Consider the following 24,823-nt stretch of genomic DNA (forward strand, 5'->3'; position numbering starts at 1 on the left):
TTTTAGAATCATTGGGTTTCAGTGTCTGTACTTTGTTTTGATCCAGTTTCCCATTTTCTCTCCTATCAGGAGCTGTGCGCCACCATGGCAGCTGAGAGTGTTGCAGAACTCCGCGATTGGCTCTTCCTGCTCCTCCTGTGCCTCACCTTATTGGCTGAGGTGCTGGAACTGGCGGCAGCGGCAATTGCCATGGAGACGGGAGAGGGAGACGAGGGCATAGTTTGCCCCTCGGTGTGCCGCTGCGACGAGGGTTTTGTCTACTGCAATGACCGTGGCCTCAGCATTATTCCTCCGCTGCCGTTAACGGCTGCCATCCTGTACTTACAGAGCAACCGCCTGAGTAACGCCGGGCTGCCACCGTCGCTGGAACGCAGCACTTCCATACGAGTGATTTACCTGTATGCCAACCAGTTGGATGAATTTCCTATACACCTCCCGCCTTCATTACGGGAGCTCCATTTGCAGGATAATAATATACGAACGTTACCGCGGTCGGCTCTTGCCAAGTTACCATTACTAGAACGTTTGCACCTGGATGATAACTCCATATCCACAGTTAGCATCCAGGACCGAGCCTTTTCTGGGACCCCACGGCTTCGACTGCTGTTTCTGTCTCGGAACCACCTGTCAAGCATCCCCGCAGGCCTGCCAACGTCCTTGGAAGAGTTGCGACTGGATGACAACAGAATCAGCACCATCCCTACTCATGCCTTCCGTGGGCTCTCCTCCCTGAGACGCTTGGTCCTGGACGGGAACCTGCTGGCCAACACACGCATAGCAGATGACACCTTTTCTCGTCTTTCCAACCTGACTGAGCTTTCACTGGTCAGGAACGCTCTGCAGTCTCCACCTGCCAACCTGCCTTCAGCTCACCTTGTGCGACTCCATTTGCAAGACAATGGAATGACCCACATCTCGAGGGGGGCGCTGGATGGGATGCGGCGGCTGCAGAGGCTGGACCTGTCGGGGAATAATCTCACCACTCTGCCCCGGGGACTTTTTAAGGACACAGAAAGCCTGGAGCTGCTACTGCTGCGAGGAAACCCCTGGTACTGCGGCTGCAACCTTCGCTGGCTCCATGCCTGGCTGCACGGTCGGGGGGCGGCGGTTACAGTTAGGGGTCTAACCTGTCAGGGGCCTGAGCCTATAAGGGGTCAGGCCCTTAGAGACCTAACGTCTCTGATGGAGCAGTGTGAAGGTCCCCCTCCTGTTCCTAATACTGGAATAGGGATGAACCCAGCAGACAAAGATGGAGGAGGTGAAGATGGTGTTGGAGGGGGTCAAGCAGTGGCTTCAGTCCCCCATGGCAGCACCACCACTACCTCTCTGCTCATCCCCACACAGGGTTCTCTTTTCACCCTGCGAGCTAAGCGGCCAGGCCTAGTTATGCCTCTGCCCCCAGGTGAAGGAGGGCACGTATCTGGAGAGGCACTGGAGCTGACTGTAAAACCTCTCTCTTCAGACAGCGTGTTGGTGAGTTGGCTTTGTCCAGAGCCGGCACCCTCCTTCCGCCTGTCGTGGCTGAGGCTGGGCAGCAGTGCAGCTCTCGGTTCAATAACAGAGACTTTGGTACCTGGAGAAAGGAGGCAGTATCTTCTAACCCAGCTCACCCCACGGTCCCATTACCTCATCTGCCTGCTGCCATTACAACAGGAAACTTCCTTTGGGAGCCCCAGCATGGGTTCGTCTCGAGCTCTCAGCACGGACACGGACAGTAAAGACTCAGCCCCGGCCTGTGCACAGATAGAGACTGGAGATGCTCTGGCACACTCAGGAGAAGAGGGCTCAGATAAAAAGGGACGAGACTCAGAATTAACAGCCCTGCCACTGGCTGGGATTATTGGGGGTGCCACAGCATTAGTGAGCCTTCTGTTAATCTTTGGCATCTTCTGCTGGTATGGACAGAGATCAGGTTACATATCCGGGGACTCGGGCTCATACAGCAGGGGCCGGGGAGGAAAACATTATGATGACTATGTAGAGTCAGGCACCAAGAAAGACACTTCCATCTTAGAGATCAGGGCCCCTCCTGCAGGGTTTCAGATGACAGCTATGGCCCATCAGCCTGTTCAGCCTAAGCTGGAGGATGTCACCTACATCCACACCATTTTCCCCTCCTCCTCCTCCTCTTCCTCCCAAGCTAACGGGACCTACCGGAGCAGTCACGGAGCTGGCAGCCTAAATGGCACCATCCTCAGCCAAACCAGCCACCATCGTGTTACGTATGGCACCAACCGTGGCTACAGAGAGGGTGGCATCCCTGACATAGATTATGCCTACACGTGATTATACAGGGACGCACTCCCTGAGCCACGAAAGCCCTGTTGGCTAGTGGTAATTTTGTCCTTGGTTTCCAAAGTACCCTCTGTGCCTCTGCTGGTTCAATTCTGATTGGTTTGTTAAGTAGAGAATTTCTGCTATGTTAATTGGACAATTGCTAGAGTGACAGAAGTGTAAGTCCTACTATACTCTTCTACTGTATAAATACAATTTATAGTAGGCCCTTCTTTCAGCGCTTCTTATAAATGGTTACAGTTTCTCTTTTGGATATCTCAGTGTCTTTCAAACCTACTGTTCTTCTCAGCTAATGATAATACACAGTAAATTATTTGAGGTTGATATACTAGGCTTAGCTGATTTAGAAGGAGATATATTTATAATATGGGGAAAAGGCACTTGATGTGTATAGAGATAGGTCTCAAATCTTCCAACCAACTGTAAGCTTTGTGCTGTATAGATAAAAGGGATGACAGAGGAAGAAATCAATGGTTGTTATAACCCACAGATGACAATGCATCATGGTTGACATGAAAAGATGTGTTCCAAGCCCCTTCCTTTCCTCTGGTTTACTCCCCTCCTTTTTAATTTTTTCCTCCTTTCCGCCTCTTTTTTTTTCTTCAGCTGAGGCTCTTTCCTTTTATTTCTCTTGTGTCTTTTGTGGTGCTGTGAGCAGAGGACGACTTTGTTCTCGCCAAGGGAGCTGACAGCAGTGATAACAGTTCTGACAGAGACGAGAGACACAAACCACAGCACGAGGAGACTAATGAGAGTGAGAGAGAGAGCATGTGTTTGGGTGGGGGGATGGATGGATGGATGGATGGATGGAGAAAACATCAAAGGAGATGAGAAAAAAAAAGAGGGTGCGGAGCTGTGTTGGGGGGGGATGTAGACGCAGAGAGAGGTGTGTTGACTTCAGGCAGAGAGCGAGGACAGAAAAGGGGAGCTAAGTGGAAAAAAAGGGCGTGTGACAAATGCAGCAGCAGGAGGTAAAAAAGCACACAAAGAGAAAAAAGGTGGGGGATCAAGAAGGGAGTGGGTGGTTAAAGAAGAGGGTTGACAACTGTTATGTGACATCATAGTCCCAAAAAACAGAAAGAAAAAAAAAGAATGAAGTTTTTGCCCACAGTGTACCCACTGCACTCAGCACATGCCGAGTGATAACAGAGTGCATGCTTCCTTCAAGGACTGTTTTCAGGTGCCTGTGATCATTGAAATTCAAAGATGAATTTAACATTTCTTGGTAGTTACCTTTCACCTCGTGTATCTTTTTTTTTTTTAATAAACAGCACATTTCAGGATTTTAAAAACATCGGTAGGACAACAACAAGGACAAGAAGCACGGCGAGACAATCTGAGTAAAAGATACACTGATTGCCAAGACCACAGGACAACAGACAAGCCTGACAAGAACGACTATTATTGTAAAAAAAAAAAAAAAGAAGAAGAAGAAGAAAAAAAAACTTCATCTTGGAATTTCAGCACTGCATGTACCCAGTTTTTATTGTGGTCTGGTGTCATTATTAAATTATCTTTGCAAATGAAGTGAAAGAATCCTAATCACACATCTTATTATAGTAACCCATTATCTTCTAGAGGATGGCTAAACCTTAATTAAAAATAAGTTTTAGCAGCTGACACTTTTTTGGTGGAAGTTGGAACGGCACTGGTCTGATTATTCTTTGTTAAAATCCACTCTTAACAAATCTATTCGACTACAGCGGGGAAAAAATATTTTTCTCTGTGTTTATTTAAAAAGAGAGCAGAATGATTTGTATATAAAGACATCTATTAGTGGCTTACAATATATTGATTGACTACAGCAAAAATACCAGACAGGAATCAGGAATCAGTTAAAAACACCTGACCAAACTGTAAAACTCCCAATAATAAAAATTTAAATATTTTATCCCTCTGTGTAAACAAATGCCAAATGTTTCCCTGTTGCAGCTTCCCAATTTTAAGTATTTGCAGTTTTTCTCAGTCTTATTACTCAGTAAATTGAAAATCTTTATCTCTTTTTACTGTTAGTTAAATGAACCAAGTAGTTCAAAGACATTACCCCAGGGTGCAGGAATCTAAGACAGACGTTTTTCCACAATTGCCTCACGCTGTATGGACCAGATGATTCAAGTGGACCTATTCTGCTCATTTCCAGCCTCATATTTTTATTCTTCGAGCACCAGAGTTGCTTTGCATGAATTACAATCCAAAATTACCGTCATTTATCTCGGTGTAGCCCCTCAGTTCACCCACTGTCTGAGACGAGCCACTTCAGCTCCCTTTCCTGTGCCCCTCAGAGGGTTTGAACAGCAGACTGGTGGGAGTGCTGTGCTCACAACTAGAGCTGTGTGCCTGTGATGACCATATTATAGAGATCGCCTCGCTTTTGACATGAACAGATCAAAGAGTAGAAACAAAAAAATAACAGAGCAATTTGAAGTTAGGTTTTTTTAAGGCCCACGTTTGAAATAGGGAAGCGCATAATAGGTCCTCTTTAATCAGTTAATTTAGATCAACAATGAAATTGTGGCCTTTTCTCTTACACTCTCATATACAAAGGCAATTCATTTACTTGTATTATAATAAAGATTAGCTGAATTGGAGAAACTAAAACAACTAGTATAATCACACCTGATCTAGTGCATTCTGGGAGGTGAAACATATAAGTTGACTCAGGTCGTGTGGTTTTATAGGCCTTAGCACAGCATAGACACTATGTTCTGGTGACTGGGATCACAGCCTGACCGCTACACTGTGCAATTCAACTCAAAGACAACCACAGGGAAACGAGCGACCCCCTGCTTTCTGACCGCCTCTCACTGACCACACTAATGTACTTTAAGGGAGGAGGAACATCAAAGAAGACGCTAATAAAATACAGCCAGAGATTAACAGGAAGAGGAAGAGGAGAAGGTAGAGAGAGAAAAATAAAGGGGGAGAGTGGGGAGGGGTGATTTAGATAGAGCCTGTAAGTGTTGAAACCCAAGTCTTACTTTGAGTAGCTCTCTTTCTCTTTTTCAACCTGTGTTACAGTGTACCAGTAATATTGGAAGAGCTCCGGTGCGGGTTTTTTAGGGGTTTGTTTTTGGGGTTTTTTTGCATTTGGTTTATTATTTTTTTTAATTTTTTTAAAAGCACTGAAGCTTCCTTTCATTCTGTGTAGAGATCCTTTTCCTTTAAAAGTGTCACCCTCAGATGTGATAATGAAAACACTCTTATGTATAAACATAAAAAAAGGGTGCAAAACGCTATTCCATTTATTGGTCTGTCGTCTTTTTTTCTACGCAGATGAATAAAGACTTCTAAAAGGAAGAGCGGATTCGTGAGTTCTGTGTGCGGGTGTGTGTGCGTGCGCGCGCGTCTGAGTGGAGTTCATCAAATCGGAAGGAAAGGCTGGAGATGTCAAATAATGCACCAGAGTGGGCGGGGGGAGGGCTTAAAAACTAAAAATCAATGGGAAGCTCAGATTATTAACATGATTTATGACGAGACGGAGCAGGCCTCGTTAAATCACACACACTGGATGAATACATCAGCGTCTATGCGCTCCGATTCCATTCGGAAGGACGCATGTTTTTATCCTGACAAGTTCAAGTGCGTATTTCACAGAGTGACACGAGAAACTCGGCTGCGTCCATTTGTATGGATGTGTTTGTGCTCGGTGCTCCCGAGTTTGGGTGAAGACATGCCTCTCATTCTAAGTGAGTGCTAATGCTTGTGTAAGCATGGATCAATATAACGAACGGGGGAGTGTATAAGTGTCCATCTTAGAGTAACTGCTTGTGATGGGTGTTTGAGAAGGAAGGAGTCTGAAAGAAAAATACTGTAGACAGAAATGGTTTGCCGCGCGCTGATGACTTCATATGACTATCTACAGGATCTGTGATTATACGTCTGGCGGTGTGCGGCTGCATCTTGGCGTCCACGCTCTTAACAACAATGGCCCGAGTTCTCATCAGTCATTATGGACGCCTTTCACTGCTGCGGTCCATTATCGAATGTCAGGTCCCGCAGCTTAATTATCCTAACTCACATTACACCCAAGAAAAAGATGTATACTCCGAGACTGGGGGTAAGCATCTGTTTGGGCTAAATTTATTCTTGCACTGTAACAAATCGGATCAAAGTGAAGGCTTCCATTAAGTTACAACAACGTGTGTCCAAAAGTAATTACTTTGCGAGAATAAACTGTGCTTTAAATTATTAAGATGTGTTAGATATATAATATAGATATATATTAGTTATATAACACGTGTTAAAGTTCGTACACAGAAGCACAACAGCAGTGTGTTGAGTTTCGATTCATCTCATTTGAATTAATTTCTGACTATGCGACCTCTATTCCTTTAACAAACAGGCTCAACTCACTGATGTGCAGTAAAATGGTTGGTTGCATTTTAAACTCCGTGCTCAGTATTTTCTTCACAACAGTGCTGCCACGGATGATTTAAAGCCGCAACGCGAGTTATCTTCCGGTGTTTGCGTGCATTTATAAGCTTATTTAGTGAAAAGGTCACTGTATTCCTCTCAATGCATGCATTTGAGGAAATGCATGTATGCATGTACAGTCAACCGAATCAAATCCACAACATAATCTTTTTGGCACAGATAGTTTGAATGCAAATGTTTCTACAAATACTGAGGCAGAGCTGAGAAAAGAAAAGGCACTGCACGGGCGAATGTGTAAGTTTACATTTTCTTTCTTGACTTCGCAGCAGTCAAGGGCACGGCAGAGAAAAACATGAACAGATGCAACATATAAACATGAGAGGACCTCAAACACTGCTGCGTTGTCAAAGCCGCTGGCGTTTCACACATATGCACAAGGTGTCCTTTAGCATCGGTGCCATTATGCACGGTCTTTACGGCAACAGTCAAACTGCCCCGTTACTTCTAACTCATCACATACAAATGCTTATAAATGACCTCTTGGTATTGCACTTAAACACACAAGGTAGGTGTCATTTTTTAGCATGAATTTAATTTGTGAAGGGGCTAATTGTTAAGCCAAATTAGCGCCACAATCTCAGGGACAACAGACAGCTATTTTATTTTTATTTTTTTGCTTTATATGCTCTCCATCTGACCAGATTCACATTGGTCATTGCCAGAGTTACTTTCATACAAAAAAAAAAAAAAGGCACCGTATCAACAGCCAAATAACCTTAAAATTCACTGAACTTTCACTCTGAGCTAGAGCCAAACTAAATGACACAATGTCAAAGACCCTGCATTTTGTTATCACAGCTCCACAACCAGTAAAGCATATCATCTAAAATCTAACTTGTGTGTGTTAGGGTGTTCTGCCAACTTTTGTGCCTAAAGCTTTAAGCTTTGAGTGTGAACATATCAGAACTGGCACATTTCAGTATGTTTGATCTCATAATAATGTTGTTATGGCACGCAGATCCAGCCACAGCTTCACCGGCTGCAGCAGCAGCTACTTCCAGATCAAGCTGAGTGTGACGTTTCAGCAAAATACAGCACTGTGCAAAAGTCTTGAGTCGGCCCTCAGTTCTTTAAAGAAATGGAAATGGAAAACGGGTACAGCAGTTTCTTGAAACAAACATTTTCTCTGTCAAGATGATCACACACAGCTTTAATAATGTTGAGGTCCAGGCTCCGGGGAGGAATAATCAATGACCGATTGTGCTCCAATTTGTGTTTTTCTATCCACGCAAGCTTTTATTGAATTGGCACCGTGTTTGAGATCATTCTCATGCCGAAAAATGAAACTGTTGTAAGTCAAATTAATTCAAGTTGGTGGATCAAAATCAGATCCCCAACACCCCTGTCTGCAATGCAGCCAAAAGCATGACGAAGCCTCCACCGTGTTTTATAGATGGTTGTATCTGAACCAAAAATTTCAATTTTGAATTCTTCATTCAAGGAGACCTGTTTCCACTGATTTGCAGACCAGTTCATCAGGGTAGAGCAGGTTATCTACTAATGAATGTTAGATAGAATAGTTAGATAGCATTTATCTATAAGAAAAAAGTGCTTGTGTAAATGAGACATGTTATCTGAAGCACCATGAGAAACAGTCCACTTATCATCTCTCGGGTCTCTGCTGGATTTCTTCCTCAGGACATGAATTTCTGCTATATTTTTTAATGCTGCAACTTCTTCTTTTGCCCTCTACTGTTCCGATTTCCATGGCCTGAAAAGAGTTGTTGTTCCACACATGCGGTTTAATATTCGATGTCAAAGGAGCTTGCAAAGAAAAGCGTCTGGACTTCTTTAAGTTACTTGAAGACGTTTCACCTCTCATCCAAGAAGCTTCTTCAGTTCTGAAGAACTGAAGAAGCTCCTTTGACTACGATGACCTGGATGACTGAGAACCTTCACAGACATATTTAATATTCGATGCTTTACCTTGATTTCTGGTTAGAGATTTACAATTCATCATCTTTTAAGTTTATATGTTGACATTATTAACATCCAGCAGTTAAAGAGGAATATCATCATTCACTTTAAGTTGAGTTTATATGAAAAAAAAAATCTGTTACCTATCATTTTGGTGTAAAAGACAGAACCAACTCTAAATGAGTGAAGCAGATACAGAAATGCAGACCACACGGCAGACTGACGTGCCAGTTTTTCAGCTCTTTAGGAATCACCTTGTTGGTGCAAAAATACTATTTTATGCCTGTCACATGGGAACTAAAGCAAACAAAATATCTGTTTTTGTGGCCGGCTGCTTGTAAGTGCCTAATGATACAATATAACATAGGTTCTTGACTTAGTTGATATGTGAAGACAACAGTGCTTCATACATTGAGTTAGGCACCTTATTTATGCTTGAATGATTCATAGGTCAATGTTAAGTGGCTTAAACAATGGTGGACTGGAGGGAAAATGGGTAAAAATGTAGCCAATTTCCAAACACAAACTTTTAAAGAGCTTCAGAAACCCAGAGGAACCATTACTGAAGATCGCTTTAAAAAATATAAGAAATTGTGGCTCCTTTGAAGCCAAGTATAAAGAAATAGATGGCTCAAGACTTTTGAGCAATACTCTCGCTCAGTGTCGGTGGTTATTTAATTATTTGTTATTCTGTAAATCCTTGTTTTTCATGTCCATGTAATTCAGTTACACGTGGACTGTGGACTTGGCTCTTTAACCAGTCTTTCAGCGTCCAATATTACTGTGACTGATGTGTCAAGGCCCTAAAGCCCAAGGACACCATGTGTACCTGACAGAGCAGAACTATTTCACACACTGGAATGAAAATACTTTAGTATACAGCAAACAAGCAACAAACAAACATAAAAAAAATATGTTTTTTTATTGAAAAAAAATTCAAATCAGGTCTTGAGTTATGATTCAAGTAAAAACATGTTGGTGACTGTAACGTGAAAGGCTCTTTTTTCCTGAAGATTGGATTTTAGTTTTTCCTTTTCTCTCTTATTCATTTTACAGCTCGACTCCAAACAGCACCTTTCCCCACTTAGTGTAATTTTTTTTAACAAAGCCATTTTACTTTTTGTTCATTAAGCAAAAACTCTCTCGAGACCTTGCCTTCCTCAAATCTTTGCAGGATATGAAAACTGCTCTCAACAGACGTGCACAGATTTACAAACACCTCATGACAAACACAGCAGTTTTAAATCAATTTTAAAGGTTCTCATTATTGGACACACATTTGTATAGCCTGAACTGACAAGGGACCAGTGATCCCAGGGTTCAGATTAAAAACACTCATGTGTATCTTTTATACCGACACACTCCTAGAAACCAATGAGATACCTCAGAGGGATGAAGAGCTATAACAACAACAACAACAGACAGACAGACAGACATTAGGCTGCAGTGGTCTGGCTTCTTTGGTAGCAGTGGGTGGAGAGGACATCAGTGGAATAAACAAGACAGAGAGCACACCAAGACAGCCTCTGGGGGATTATGAAAACACAGACTGTATGAATTAGGCTGTCTATCAGAGAGAGACACTTTGGTGCTACTGCAAAGCCCCTCTAGTGTGAAGGAGTACAAAAAAAGAAGTCTTCCAAGAAAAGTTCAGCTGCAACTACGCTCAAAGCACGTGCAAAAAGATAACCAAATTGTCCTTGTACAGCAATTGTCTTCTATTCAATTTCTCATCACTGTGCGTGTTATCTTTTAGTTTAGCTTAATTATGAGCCCCTAAAACACAGGATTGCTTTTGTAACCTTGCTTTCAGGAGAAAAAGAGCATCTAAATTCAAGAGAACTAGAGAATTAAAGTCAACCTTAAGTAGTCGTCATGCGATTTGTCTCATTATCTATCCCAGGCTGACATTAAGTGAATAATTGATAGCTTTCTTTTCCTCGTACGATAACCCATCAGGCATTCAACCCACATGAGCAAACACTGCAGAGGAACAACTCTGGCTAAAGGGCGCTTCAGGCAGCCGGCTCCTGCTGGATGTGGTCTTCCACAGCTCTCAGCCGTCATTCATGGTCGGCTTACTGCCCACCTCTCTGGGGCTACACTCTGGACTACACAGAGACCTCAGCACTTGTAGTTATGGCAACTTGTGATTTCTCTGGAGTACTGGCTCTCGGCCTTTCTTCAGCAGAGGCAGACACAACTCAGCCAAAAAATAAATGAATTCCTGGAGCACAGTAAATTATTCATTACTTAGTTGAAAATGCCACACAGTGAATTGTGATCATTCCAGAGGTGTAGCACACAATGTGCAGCTGAACTTTAAAGGTAACTGCCCAGTTCAAACCTGCATTATTTAATGCTGCGCTAAGACAACAGCAAATATTTAGCAAAATAATGAAATTGCAATTGAGGAGAAATTGCTCAGCTCAGCATGGATAGGTGAAAAATTAAAAGCGTACTGGGGCTCTACTCAAATATTCAACTATTTAGATATTTGTCTGTTGTTGAATTTTAAGATTTGGATATGTTGTTGGGGTTTTTCTTTTGTTGTTAAATGAGGAACTGTAACTGATCTCAGCTTGTGCAACATCTCTCTTTCTCTCTCAAACTTCCGTTCACCTCACTGAGGTCACTTTGTCACTACATTTAGCCACTTTCAATGCCCCTTCAGCTGTTCTTTTTTTAAGGCACTGCAAAAACTCCATGTACAGTATCATACTGCTTTACAATGACATCTTGCACTCCTGGCACAGCACCTGCTCTCTCTCTGCTGTGTTCATTGTGTGAGCAGTGAGGCTTCACAGAATGACAGCAGCAATGCACAGTGTAACAGAAAGCCTTAATTCAGACTTCAACTGCTGATTAACAATAAAATTAGATAGAAACCTGCAGATTAAGTAGCCTTGAAAAGTTGCAATCATTTATATGCAACAGATGCATAAAGGGCATTGTTGCATGTTGCTTTCTGTCAACACTGCTCTATACAAAAAAAATGCTATCTGGTAATAAAAAGATAACACAGGCTGGATTATGATACACTATATTGCCAAAAGTATTCACTCATCCAAATCATTGAATTCAGGTGTTCCAGTCACTTCCATGGTCACAGGTGTATAAAATACAGCACTTAGTTATGCAGGCTGCTTCTACAAACATTTCTGAAAGAATGGGTCACTCATGCATATCAGCATGATAGGATGCCACCTTTGCAACAAGTCCAGTCGTGAAAATTCCTCGCAACTAAATATTCTACAGTCAACTGTTGGTGGTATTATAACAAAGTGGAAGTGGTTGGGAACAACAGTAACTCATCAGTAAAGTGGTAGGCCAAGGAAAATGAGAATGGTCAGTGGATGCTAAGGAGCATAGTGTGCAGAGGTTGTCAGCTCTCTGCGGAGAGATCTTCAAACTTCGTGCAGCCTTCGGATTAGTTTAAGAAGCATACAAAGCTTCATGGAAATGATTCCCATGGCCGAGCAGCTGTATCCAGGCCTTACCAAGCACAATGCAAAGCATTGGATATAGTGTTGTAAAGCATGCCGCCATAAAATTCTCTTCATCCTTGGAAGTCTTTAAATCGAATCTCAAGACCTACTTATTTTCCAAGGCTTTCGGATCTCTTTGATATCTTTTTTTTATTCTGTCTATTTGGTCTTTTATCTTATTGGATGGTGTTGTATGTGTATATACGTTATGTTCACATATGTGTGCTTGTGTGTGAATGTGTACAGTCTTGTATATGTATGTGCATATTTGCATGTACGTTATATGCTATATACTCTTACATGTCTTACAATTCTTTTTTTTTTATGTTTTCTTTCTATTTTAATTCTTTTATTATATTATCCCTCTGTTCAGCACTTTGGCCGACACTTGATGGCTTTTAAATGTGCTATATAAATAAAGATGACTTGATTGACTTGACTAGAGCAGTGAAGAAATGTTCTCTGCAGTGACAAATCACATTTCTCTGTCTGGCAATCCGATGGACGAGTCTGGGTTTGGTGGTTGGCAGGAGAACAGTCCTTGTCTGACTGCACTGTGCCAAGAGTAAAGTTTGGTGGAGGGGAGATTATGGTGTGGAAATGTTTTTCAGGAGTTGGGCTCAGCCCCTTAGTTCCAACAAAAGGAACTCTTAATGCTTCAGCATACCAAGACATGTTGGACAATTTTGTGATCCCAACTTTGTGGGAACAGTTTGGGGATGGTACTTCCTGTTCTAACATGACTGCAAACCAGTGAACAACACAAGGTTCATAAAGACATGGATGAGCCAGTTTAGTGTAGAAGAACTTAACTGGCCTGCACAAAGTCCTGATCTCAAACTGATAGAACACCTCTGGGATGAATTAGAGCAGTGACTGTGAGCCAGGTCTTATTGTCCAACATCAGTGTCTGACCTCACAAATGAGATGATGAGATGAGATAGCCTTTATTTGTCAGTTGCAGGTCTTTTGCCCACAACCGAGATGACAGACCTTGCCGACCGTACATACAATACACAAACATCACATTGGGGAGACAGGTCAGGCTAGGTAGCGAGGAAAAAAAACATCGAAATGTGTAAGACAGAAGGATAATACAGGAATGCACAGGTATCAACACACCACAGCACAATAAACACAGACAGCAACATGGGAAAGAGTTCCAGTGTGTACAATCTGATCTGGGACCGCTGCAATCTTTCGACTGCACCTCCAACTGACCCGATGTCCACATCAGAGGGGAGGTAAGCGTTGGAGGTGGCGTTGGATCCGGGGTAGGGAGGGTGATGCGTCAGTGAGTGCTTATCAGTATCAGTATATGTATGTGTGTGCATGTCCATAGTCCAGCTGAGACAGTGTCCTTCGCCCTATCAGGCTAAGTAAACAGTCTGCCAGCCAACCCAGGTGGCCTTGCATGGAATGGGGGGAACAGTCTAAACACAGTCGTTATCAGGGTGTTTTGTTCAGCTCCAACCTTGAGGCCGCAGCTGGCGCTGAAGGGGTCTCCGCATGAAGTGATGATGGTTTTTACTTTAGTGCGAACAACTCATATGAATTTCAAAGCTGTTCTAACAGTCCAACACTGGTCTCTCAATCTCCCGTTGGAGAGCCGTGAGCTTTCTATGATGTTATCCAAACTTACGTTCCGTGATGTTGTCATTCTTTTTGCTCAAAGAGCAGGTTCTGAGAACTCACGACCGCAGTGCACTTCCCCAAGATGTGATCGAATTTGCGCTCAAAGGTGTTATTCGAGCTAGCCCCTCCAGATGTAATCCAGTTTTTCACTCAGAGGCTCATATGAATTTCAAAGCAGTTCTACAGTCCAACACTGGTCTCTCAATTTCCCGTTGGAGAGCCACGAGCTTCGCCATACTTGCGTTCTGTGATGTTGTCATTTCTTGTGCTCAAGGAGCCAATTTCTGAGAACTCACGGCAGTGTGCCTCCACGAGATGTCATCCAATTTGCGCCCAGAGATGTTATTCCGGGCTAGCCCCTCCGAGATGTATCCAGTCTGCAGTCAGAGATCTTATTCTGAGTATTCACAGCAGCCGTAGCCTCTCCAAGATCTTATCCGTGCTGACTCAATGAGCCCATTTTGAGAAACTCACGCCTCTCCCATCGTTCCAATCCCAGCGGGCAGCCTTGTGGGGGTTTGAACAGCCGGTTCCGCTTTCTTAATTCTTCGATAAGTCAGGGCCAAGCCAGCTCCGATCAGCCACAACCCTGTTACCATGGTTCCGAATAGGTAGATATCTTCAGCACTCAGGCTCACCCAAGCCCAAACTTCTCGTTGAGAAAGGGGTGTCAATTGCATTTAGGGACCAGTTGATCCAATCCATAATTCCTCTTTTAGGTTTTAGAGAACAGACTGTGAGAGAATGTTCCAGGGAAAATACGAAAAAAACACGAGACTAGACAAGGACATAGGCAGGGAAGATAAGGGAGAGGAGAAAAAGTGTGTCCGCCTCCTCCGAGAGCCAAAGAAGAAATCTGCTTGTGAAACCTTGTTTAAAATGTTACAACTGCAAAGGGTGGACCAACATCATATTAAACCCTTTGGACTACAAATTGGATGTCTATCAAGTTCATATATGTCTCTCACATTTCATAGAAGTGAAGAAGTGCTGTATCACTGCAGCCGTGATCGGATACATCATGCAGTTTGTCCATTCTCAGAAACACCAAACATGCTTTAATAAACCTCACATACTACTCTTACAACTGCTTTTATTTTGAAGGGACATAGCAATCTCAGGTCACATAAAAAAAGAAAGAAAGATTAATGCAGCATGTAGAGGTTTTTAACAAGCCAAGGATTTCTAAGTACTTATTTACTAATGTCAGGGGTAAAGTTGTGTGCTTAGTTGTTTTGTTTAGGATTACAGTACTAACATATAAGAGCTTAACTTGTGTAGAGCGAGAAAAGATTTTTAGCAGAGTTGCAAATAATGATTGGATTAAATCATTAATATGTACAGAGGAGGTCAGGAGATGAAACACAGTTTGTGGCTGTATTTCAGCCAGTGGTGTTGGCGATCTTGTCAAAACTGAATGTATTATGAATGCAGGAAAAGTACCATCAGATTTTGATCCACCATGCAGTACCACCTGCAAAACGTTTGAATGACAACAGCGTTTCAGGATGACAGTAATCCCAAACACACTCCAACCAATGCTGTAAACGCATACCTGGATAGAACATACACACAATGGCCTCCCCAGAGCCCGAACCTCACCATTACATAAACATAACTGAACACAATAAATTGAAAACATTAACAGCACACTCATGCATACACGTAACTGGCTTTCTCATGAGTGTGCAGACCACGAAATGGTTATAGGTTGTTGATCCTGGAGAAGACACAAGACGTAAAGGGTGTAATAAATCTTCTGAGCACTTCAGTGTTATTGTGATCCAAGTGTCCTTCCAATACATCACAGTGTCCTTCACATCTTCTTATCCCTCGTTTTTTTTTGTTTTTTTTTCTTGAAAAGCATATCAACTGACAATTTCCTCTCAGTTTACTTTATACGAGGTGGCAAACATCACATTTAATTATATGGATAAATATTTCCCTTTTTTTAATTACTGGATCACTGGTGTGTTGAAAGTAAATTGACCACAGAAATGTCTTGGCTCGTGCTCTGAAAGCAGATGTGTGCCGGGGGCCTTACAAAACAAAATATTATGCCTTAATTGAAATAATTAAGATAAAACTGCAACAGTTGAACAAATTGCCTGTTTAAAAGCTCAATAAATCTGTTGCTTGTACACTAGTCCAGTAAATCAGCAACAATTAATTTATAAGTTTAAAGTAGTAAACAAAAGTGCTGAAAACACAGAAATTATTAAAATATTAGCCTTCCTTCAAATGTTAATGACTTGGAAGGAAGCTATTTGTATCTCGCTGGCAGCTATCACAGCCTTCAGACACATTTTGTAGCAGATAAGAGTCCTTCTTTTCCTGATTTGGGAAATTTCGCCCACTCTACCATGCAGATCTCTTCAAGTTCTGAGATATTTTTAGGCACCCTTGCACACACAGCACTTCCAAGGTCTCCCAACTGATTTTCAGATCTTCAGTGATGTGCAGGTCAGACACTCAGAGGGATGCTCCAAAAGATTCAGCTTATGTTTCTTGTAAGTAGTTCAAGGTGGATTTTGAGCTCTGCTTTGGATCATTGCCCTGTTGCAGAAACCAACCTCTCTGTTGACTCAATTCATGATATTTGGCCCTGTCAGTATTTCCTGTGCCTCTGCTTGTCATACAACCCAACCCGATAAACTGTGCACTGTTATGCTTAGCTCTCCATTGGTTTGATTTTGGCATTTCTCTTGCAGCTCAGGTGCAGTTTTATCTTAAATCTTTATCTTAAAGTTTTCTATGTTTTGACTTCAACAGTTTCCCCTTCACTGTCATTTCTAAATTATAATTCAGACAGGGGAATTGCAGAATGGAGAGTTTAATATCTTTTTATAGCCTTAACCTGTTTAGATTACATCATTTAGCATGATTTTATACCTTCAGTGAGTGGCTTAGAGGAGCCTGTCATGATAAAATATTAGCTCTTTTGTTGTTTTGGGGGTTTAAAGAGTCAGGAGAAGTCCTAATAATGCAGCTAAGGACCAACAAGTTTCCTGCAGGGGGTGCTTTATTACTTCATTTCCCCATGGGGTCCAAACTTTTACACACTTATGTCCTGCAATATCCAACTGACCAACCCGTCTGTCAGTCCAGCTTTAACCAGGGCTGCCCGTTGCACCCGAGGACAATGGCAACAGCAGGATAAGTGGATAAAGAGCCCCTATAAATAGTCTCGTCATTTCCTAAGCTCTGATAATGCAGCACAGCTGACAGCGTGTGCATCACCGCTTCACAACAACGCCTGATAGATCGCAATTACAAGATGGTAATTGTGTGCAGTGTGTGCCGTGTGCACTCCCTGTACTCTCTGAATGTGAATGCTGGTAATTATGTGACAAAAGCATCATCAGTGATGAGGACATATGAGCAGACAATGAGGACCCCTTGTATTGGCTGGTGGAAAGAGAAGGGAAGAGGACTTAGGAATACTTTAAAGCCCATTTTGGAGGTTACAATGATACATGCTTTGTACTTTGTTCACTAAACTATGATTACGCAGATTAGAGAAAATGGAGGGGTATTGTCAGACTGCATTATACTTTATTATTCAAATAACACCGCCTACAATGAGGATAATCTTCCCCAATGTGTTCTTAATTTCCATATCTAATTTTCCCCCCCATTCAGTCCTGTGAGTCTCGATTTGAGTAAAAAATTACTTGCAAAGCTGCTTCAGTGAAACGGAGTTCAATACTAATGGAAAACCTCTAAATGATAAACGGCAGTCATCTAAGGTTGATAAACTCAGTCACAATATTCATCAGGTGATTGTGGTCATAATTACGGTGCGTTTTTTGGAGCTGCTCAAGTATTTAACCTTAGCACCCAAGAAGACAAGACATTTGGATGCACAGGCAAAGTCTCAATAATGCCGCTCTGATTACTATTCTGGCAAAGTGAACACTTTTATAGTCATGAAAAACCAGGAATGCAAACAATTATTCCTACACAGCCTGACTGTACACTTTTAAAAATCCAATTTAAGACTTATTAAGGCATTTTAAAGCCCTAAAAAGAAATATGCATTAATGCCATTTCTGGGGAAGAACAATACAAAACCTAAGAACGTATGCTGCTTAATATCTTCCGCAATTTAATGTCTTTATTTGTTCTGATTAAAGAAATATGAATAGTGTATTGATGTAATTGCTTAACCTGCTGTCTCCCTTTTGTAGCGCTCAGTGAAATACTGAAATATTTATTGCTATGTTACCAGTCTGCGGTCAAGAAGGAGCTGATGAGCTGGTAGCAGCAGAGACCAAATAATCCAATGGTGCCATATTTTTCAGGAGCAGTGCAGGGTTAGTACTTTTCTGATTTTTATATGCGACTCCACTGCTTTAAATCTTGAAAATTTCCCCAAGAGACATTAAATGGATTTAAATGTCCCTGCTACTCCTTTTTCTTTCCTCTATAAGACTCTGAGAAGAACAGACATAGCACAAATCCAAAAAATAAAATACAAAGACTGTATCAAACTACTATAATCCTAATTGGAAAATATAAAATTACTTTTTTCCAAAACCTCCCAAGAAAGAAAATACTTTAAAACCTTTAATTAAAAATCAGATTTAATACCATTTAATATAAGAATACTGTACACGCTTAGAGAAGTTGTGCTTGTGTACTTATCAATGGATCTGTACGCGATCAGTCATCCATAATGAAAATCTCACCTGTGGTCATGAGATCTGGGTAATGATCGAAAGAGTGAGGTCATGAATACAAGACGCCGAAATGTGTTTACTCAGTAGGGTGGCTGGGCTCAGCCTAAGGCATTGATTATACTTTCCTCTGAGTCCGCGGGGGTCCGAGTTATGTAAATTTTGTCACCAGTCGGTGAGCAAGAGGGTCCGTGCAGACTTGCCAATTTTTGTGACCACGTGGACTCGTCTGCAGAGAATTTACAATTGACCAACTGCACATGTAGCCCGGGCAGCGTGCCTCAAGCAGACTTAAAAGAAGCATAACAGAAATGACCGCTTGACCATCACGCTTCTGGCTACACACATTCAAATCATACTACAGAGTGAGTATCATGGACATATAGAGGGAGCTTGAAATGGCTGTTTCTTCATGTTGATGGGAGCCAAATGAGATGTCATCTGGTTAGGATGACTCCCCTTGAAGGTTTTCCAGGCAAGCCCGACTGGGAAGAGACCCTGGGTTACTTTCAGAAGTCTCTGAGGAGATTATGTGTGTCATCTCTTATCTTCCATATTTGCTGTTCTACGATTTTTGATCAGTTACTTCCTTAATCTACTAATTAATTTAGGTATGGAGAGCAAAACACTGAATGGATTGAGTGAATTTAGCCCACAAAGACTTTTGAAATACAAGCAAATACAAAATTGCATATTTTAAAATAAATACTGTATGTGTAAATGAAAAAACATGCTTCTCACCAACGCGACGTGTGTTTGTTTCAAGGATTTAAAGAGCACAATTTCTCCCTCCACAGACGACATATTCTATTCTCCATATATAATATGTCGTCTGGTTCAGGGTATGTGTATGTTTGACAGTACTGACGAACAATGTGGCAGTAGGGCAATTTTCCTGAAGCCATCAATTTTTAATGGCTTTTTGCTTGTTGCCAGAGGGATCTTCAGAAAGTATTGCTTAGCCTATCTGGCGTACATCCAAGATAAAGAACGGTAAAAGTTCAGTAAACCTTAAAGCCCAAGCCTTTAGAGATGATTGTTGCTACTTCCTTCCAGGTTGGATTAAAGGCACAAATCCAAAATGAGGGTATAATCAGCCAGTATTTTTCAATATTCACCCAGCAGGCCAGTTTGTTTGGATTTTTACTTAAAGTTTTTCCAACAGCAAGTCTCTCCGAGTCCAGGAATATGTTTTAAGATGAGTGTGTCTATTAAGCAGTTTGCCACCTATCTAAAGATATTCCAGTGCCCAGTTCTTTCTCCTATCGTTGTTTCACATAATCAGTAGTCTCACTATTCAGTGATGTGATGCTAACTTGCTTATGAGTCCTTTATTAGTAGTATTACATGCGACAATTAATATCTGTATCATATGTGGCAGTTAATGTGGATTGAGGCATTTAAAGCCCATATGTTTGACACAAGTTACTAAAAATATCTGTGTTAAAAATCCCAGATTTGAACAATCTTACATGTGCAGATAATGCCATAACATGCTCACTGCCTAAATTTGCAATCTTGCATCACTGGTGCGAAGTCAGGATTGTTTGCTGGATGCCCAAGATTCAGTTTAACTTCATTTTGGAGCTGGAAACATTCAATCATATCATATATCATCTATCTTCAGTGAAAGGTTGACCCACTGGCTAGAAGTCTTGATCATTTTTAACATAACCAAGCGCTGATTTGATTGGAAAGGAAATAAATAAAACTCGATATTCTTCCATTTGGCCTCATAGGACGAGATGCACCAGCATAGAAGTGGACGCCACTGGGCTGAGAGGCAGTAATCCCTTAACAATGGTAAAGCCTTGTCTCTTCTTTCCTCAAGCACGAGATAGGTAGACAATTTCACCCTTGGTCTTCTTTTGTCACAAATGAGCTCACAAGCAATTTTAAGATCAGATCAAATTTCTGCCAGCAGGATCGTCACTGGAATTGCTGCTAGAAAGAACTATAAGTGATCATTTAAATTTCTAGCAACATTTTGGTCAGCTGTCAGGAGATCAGTAATAAATTTAATATTACTTTTGAAAGATTTCACATATTAGAGGCTAAAATCTTTCCTGAGAGTCCTGAGCAATAAAACTCACTTGGCTGCAGAAAAGACAGACTTCTTACATCCCACTGCAGAGCTTTACTATTCTCTTTTCCGTCTTACTAACAGTTTAATTGTGCAGAGTAATGTTGCTTTCCTCTGCTAATGTAAACACTCGAAAGCAACCGTCTCAAAAAGAATATTGAAAGAGTCTTTGAGCAAAACTGAAGGCAGGTCTGAAAATGTTGCAGGTTCCAGCTGTCCAGAAAGGCCAATTAAAGCACGTCGTGTGAGTCATCCCGGCATATGAGTTTAATAAAAATGCACAGCGTCTGCCTCCTTTAATATGACTACACGAAGGCTTCAAATGCCCTGAAAGCCTCCCTCCTTCCCCTGAGAGATCTCTGTGCTGTTTGTTTTGCCCTGGAAAAATATGGTGTCAATCAGATCTGATTAAACCACAACCGCATACTTCTGATGAAGTTTCTTGGTATTAGACAGTTCATAAATAACACATGGACATGATTTATTTCCCTTTTCTCCTCTTTGTTTACATTTTTTATGGTTTAATTAGTTACGATTACGCCAAAACTGTGTGTTCAGGACACAAAATGTATCTAAACAATGGATACAGATGCCAAGATGTCACACATTAGTCAGAGTTTTGGCCATCACATTGTTTTGTTAAAGCTGGACCTGCAAGGTGTGGATCTGACCAAGAATCTGAAGGAGACTCGACACTCAGAGAGCAGAAATTTGTAGTTTAAAGTGTAACTACACCTTAAGGCAAGGTCTAACTCAGAAATAAATCACACAGTAATTTGTGCTGTGAACCCAAATAGATTTTTCTTTGTGTACAGACTGTTATCAGCTGACCTGTGCTGCTACCCTGACATTCATTGTTACTTTAACAGGATAATATGTGACGTGAGCAGCTGATTTCTAACCTCTAGACACTATAAAAATGTAGAATTCAAACAGTGAATCTAATCAGCATCATTAACTTAAATACCTTACAAAACAGTATATAACCCTTGATATAAGCAGTCTACAATAGTGCTTCACTGTTATCCCAATACTGCTAACTAACCAATTCACCCTGCACCAAACTGCCTGGTATTTAAATAAATAAAGCCTTTGAATAAAACTAAATTAGTTTACTTCAGTTTAAATAAAAGGAACAAAAAGTCCAGATTAGACTTTACCGAAAAACATCGAAAAGAGTCTGCACAGTTCTGGGGGACAAAGATTCTTGGGGCAGATGAAACCAAGAACTACATCACTACATCACTACAAGGGGGTAGTTTTATGGCTACCAGTGGAACCGGGTCAACACTGTTTATTGATGATGTGATCACTGTTAGAAACAGCAGGATGAACTCTGAAGTGTGTCGGGCTGTATGCTCTGCTCAGATTCAGGCAGTTGCTGCAAAACTGATCAGACAGCAAAGCCATCTCAATCCAATAGAGCAGCTTTTCAGGTATTAAATGCAAAGCTGAATGCAGAGAGTCCCACATACAAGCAACTGATGGCAGCTGCGGTAAAGGTCTGGCAAAAGATCTAAAGAGAAGAAGCACAGCATCTAGTGGTGTCCATGGTTTCTAGACTTCAGACAGTCGTTGACTGCAAGTAATAAAAACTTGGCTACAAATATTTAAACTCATTTTTGAGCCTCTTAAAATAGGGAACTGTGTATGAAAGCAGCAGTAATTCCTAAACAGTTAAATTAAAGGTCTGCACTTCAATCACATTTTGACTGTTTTCATTTAAAAGCCACTGTGATGGTGTACAAAGGCAAAACTACAAAAAAAAAAATGTGTCTCTGTCCTGACTGTGTCTCTGGGCCTAACTGTGTGTCTAAGTTCTTCCCATGCCTGCATTAGGTTTCAACCCTTAATCTTAATCTTCCAATCAAATTAAAAACAAAGGCAACATTCCCAGTCTGCTCACTTTTGACACAGACAATATTTACCTTAACAAACTCCAAGCAGCACACATCATTAATTGCTTCCCATTCAGCACAGATACCATCAGCAGATCCACCCAAATCCCACTAGGAGCCCCAACTCTACAAAACAAACCAACACATTTGAATGCAGCACTTGCCTTGTTGACAGAAGCTCTGATGGGCCAAGTGCTGAGGATCAAGCTGACTCCTTTTCTCTTTAACTCCTTCATTCAGTCCATCTCTCTCCATCTCCCACATTGGCCCAATCAGGCTAATGAGGCTCACACTTCCTTCAACCCTTCCTGCTCGCTAAAGTGGCGATTGATTGGAGGGGTGGGAAAGCTTTTAACTAGGGAGGGGTGGGAGAGAAATAATTAGCACGAATGAGCTTTTTCTGCAAACTCCTTCAATTTGGCTTTTCTCTTTCGGTTTATTTACTGACCCAGACAACATTAGGGATTAACTCTCCAAGGGTATGTTAACTTCTCAATGTCAGGGTGTAAATCAGTTTGAGGCTATAAACTAAGGCCCATTTGTCTAGCGCCGATGTCTCACTCCTCTCAGGTCACAGCACTGCGATGATGCCCGAGTTCATGAGCGAAAGAAGGGGGAAGGGAAAGGATTAAAGCCTAACAAACCGCACGCTGAAGTTTTTCCTTTCATCTTCCCACTCAAATTGAGACACAAACTGAACATTGCAGCATCCTGTGGAAACTGGGAGGCACTGAACCTTAAACACTCAAAATTTTGACTACACAGAGAGCATTAATGTCACTGCCCGAATGACCAGTAAAGTGGTCTTTCTGGCAGTTGTACCGTTATTAACTCAGACAGATCTGGACTGGAAAAAAACTAGAGCAGCAGCACTGTCTAAATCCACGCTGCAGCCAACGAGTCCCTGCAGCCTCCAAACTTGACCCATGGCATAGACACAGATACAAAAGGACAGAGTGGACGTAACGCAACTTCAGTGTTGTGCTTGAAAGTGGGAGACACAAGTAGAGATTTAAGTAAGGAGCTGAAAAAAAAGAGAAGAGACTTGAAAAGGCAAGCAGAAATCTGTAGCTAAACATAAAACAAAATGTCAGCTGTGATCACTTTAACTACCTTTTTTATTTAATGAGTTTGAAGCACACACACTCTGATTACTCTCAGTGGTGGACTTCAGATCATCTAAAGCCTTAAAAGATATTAAACACACCCCCAATCATTTAAGTTCTTGTAGCATAAAAAATGAGGCACTTCATGAGGCAGCCTAATAGGAATTTTCTATTCATTTGATATGTCTTTAACTCATATGGAGGGTTTTCTTGAAAACCCTCGAAACACAAACACCGAGCGCTGAGATATAAGCTCCCATTAGAAACAAACCAGGCTAACTATGGCACGTCTCCTTAGTGACAATTACGTTTATTTAGCACAAAGAGGTCTATAAAAAAGCCAATCCTTTTTTACAGAGATAAATAAAATCCAGTGTTCTTCAAAAAACAAACAAACCAAAACCTCTAAATGAGAGGACAGTTATGATTTAGACAGCAACTGGCTTCATGTTAAATGCAGTCATCTCAGGTTTTAGATCAGCGCGTCACTGCTCTCATCGATTGTGATTCAAATATAAAAACCCACTGGCACGGCCTAATGTTTAAATCCATCTTAAAGCATTTACAAGCTTAAAAATATGTCCACCAAATGCATGGTATCATTTTTACTACAGGTTAGAGCTTGTATGGCATTTATGAGTCGATTAACATAAAAGTTAACCAGCAAATATTCACATCTGCTGAATCAATTTATTACCTGTGTAATCTTTTCATGCAAAAAAAGAAAAAAAAGAGAGTGACTTGTTTGAGGCATTAAAATGTGGTCTTCCTGCTTTTGTCTCAGTCATATTGAATTAAATATCTAAGGTCGCTGTCATATAGATTAAAAATAGCAATATGAGTCTATTTCTCTTAACATCAGCTTCTCAGCTCTTTCACTGTTCATCAGATCAAGAACAATGGGCTTTTTATTTTTTAAACTCAACTAAACACGGCCTTACTTTTCGGTTTGAACGGACATCAAATGTGTTTACTTCAAAAAGAGTCTTTTTTTTTTTTACAGTTATGATGTTTATTCCCTTCACAAGTTTAAATTACATTTAGAGTGCTATTAAAAAGGTCTTCAAACTTATTTTCTGTGGTGACCCTGTGATGCCCACATTGTGTCCTTACCGCTGTCTTGAAGTTCACAGACAGGCTCTTCACTTATGGTGTTACTGTCAAACTGAAATGTGTGGGCGGACTGTGATTACATCTCCAAGGAGTTGACCCGACACCGATTATCGCCTGTGTCATAGTAACTCCGACACTGAAGAACATTTTACTGTGAAGGTGTTAAATCTAGTTT

The 24,823-nt window shown here is 41.4% G+C and overlaps 2 protein-coding genes across 4 annotated transcripts in view; one reads left to right on the forward strand and one right to left on the reverse strand.

Moving 5' to 3' along the window:
- flrt1b (fibronectin leucine rich transmembrane protein 1b) overlaps positions 1–5,592 on the forward strand; it is a 36,943-nt gene extending 31,351 nt beyond the window's left edge. For all 3 annotated transcript variants that reach the window (XM_084948889.1, XM_084948884.1, XM_084948896.1), the window contains exon 3: positions 70–5,592. In XM_084948889.1, coding sequence (XP_084805015.1) covers positions 85–2,286 — 2,202 coding nt within the window. In that variant the 5' untranslated portion in view covers positions 70–84 and the 3' untranslated portion in view covers positions 2,287–5,592. The remainder of the gene's footprint in view (positions 1–69) is intronic.
- macrod1 (mono-ADP ribosylhydrolase 1) overlaps positions 1–24,823 on the reverse strand; it is a 142,854-nt gene that overhangs the window by 104,924 nt on the left and 13,107 nt on the right. The window lies entirely within an intron of this gene.

The sequence above is a fragment of the Perissodus microlepis genome, chromosome 2, assembly GCF_051167445.1.
Source record: "Perissodus microlepis isolate ML-2025 ecotype Zambia chromosome 2, ASM5116744v1, whole genome shotgun sequence".
Classification (NCBI taxonomy): Eukaryota; Metazoa; Chordata; class Actinopteri; order Cichliformes; family Cichlidae; genus Perissodus; species Perissodus microlepis.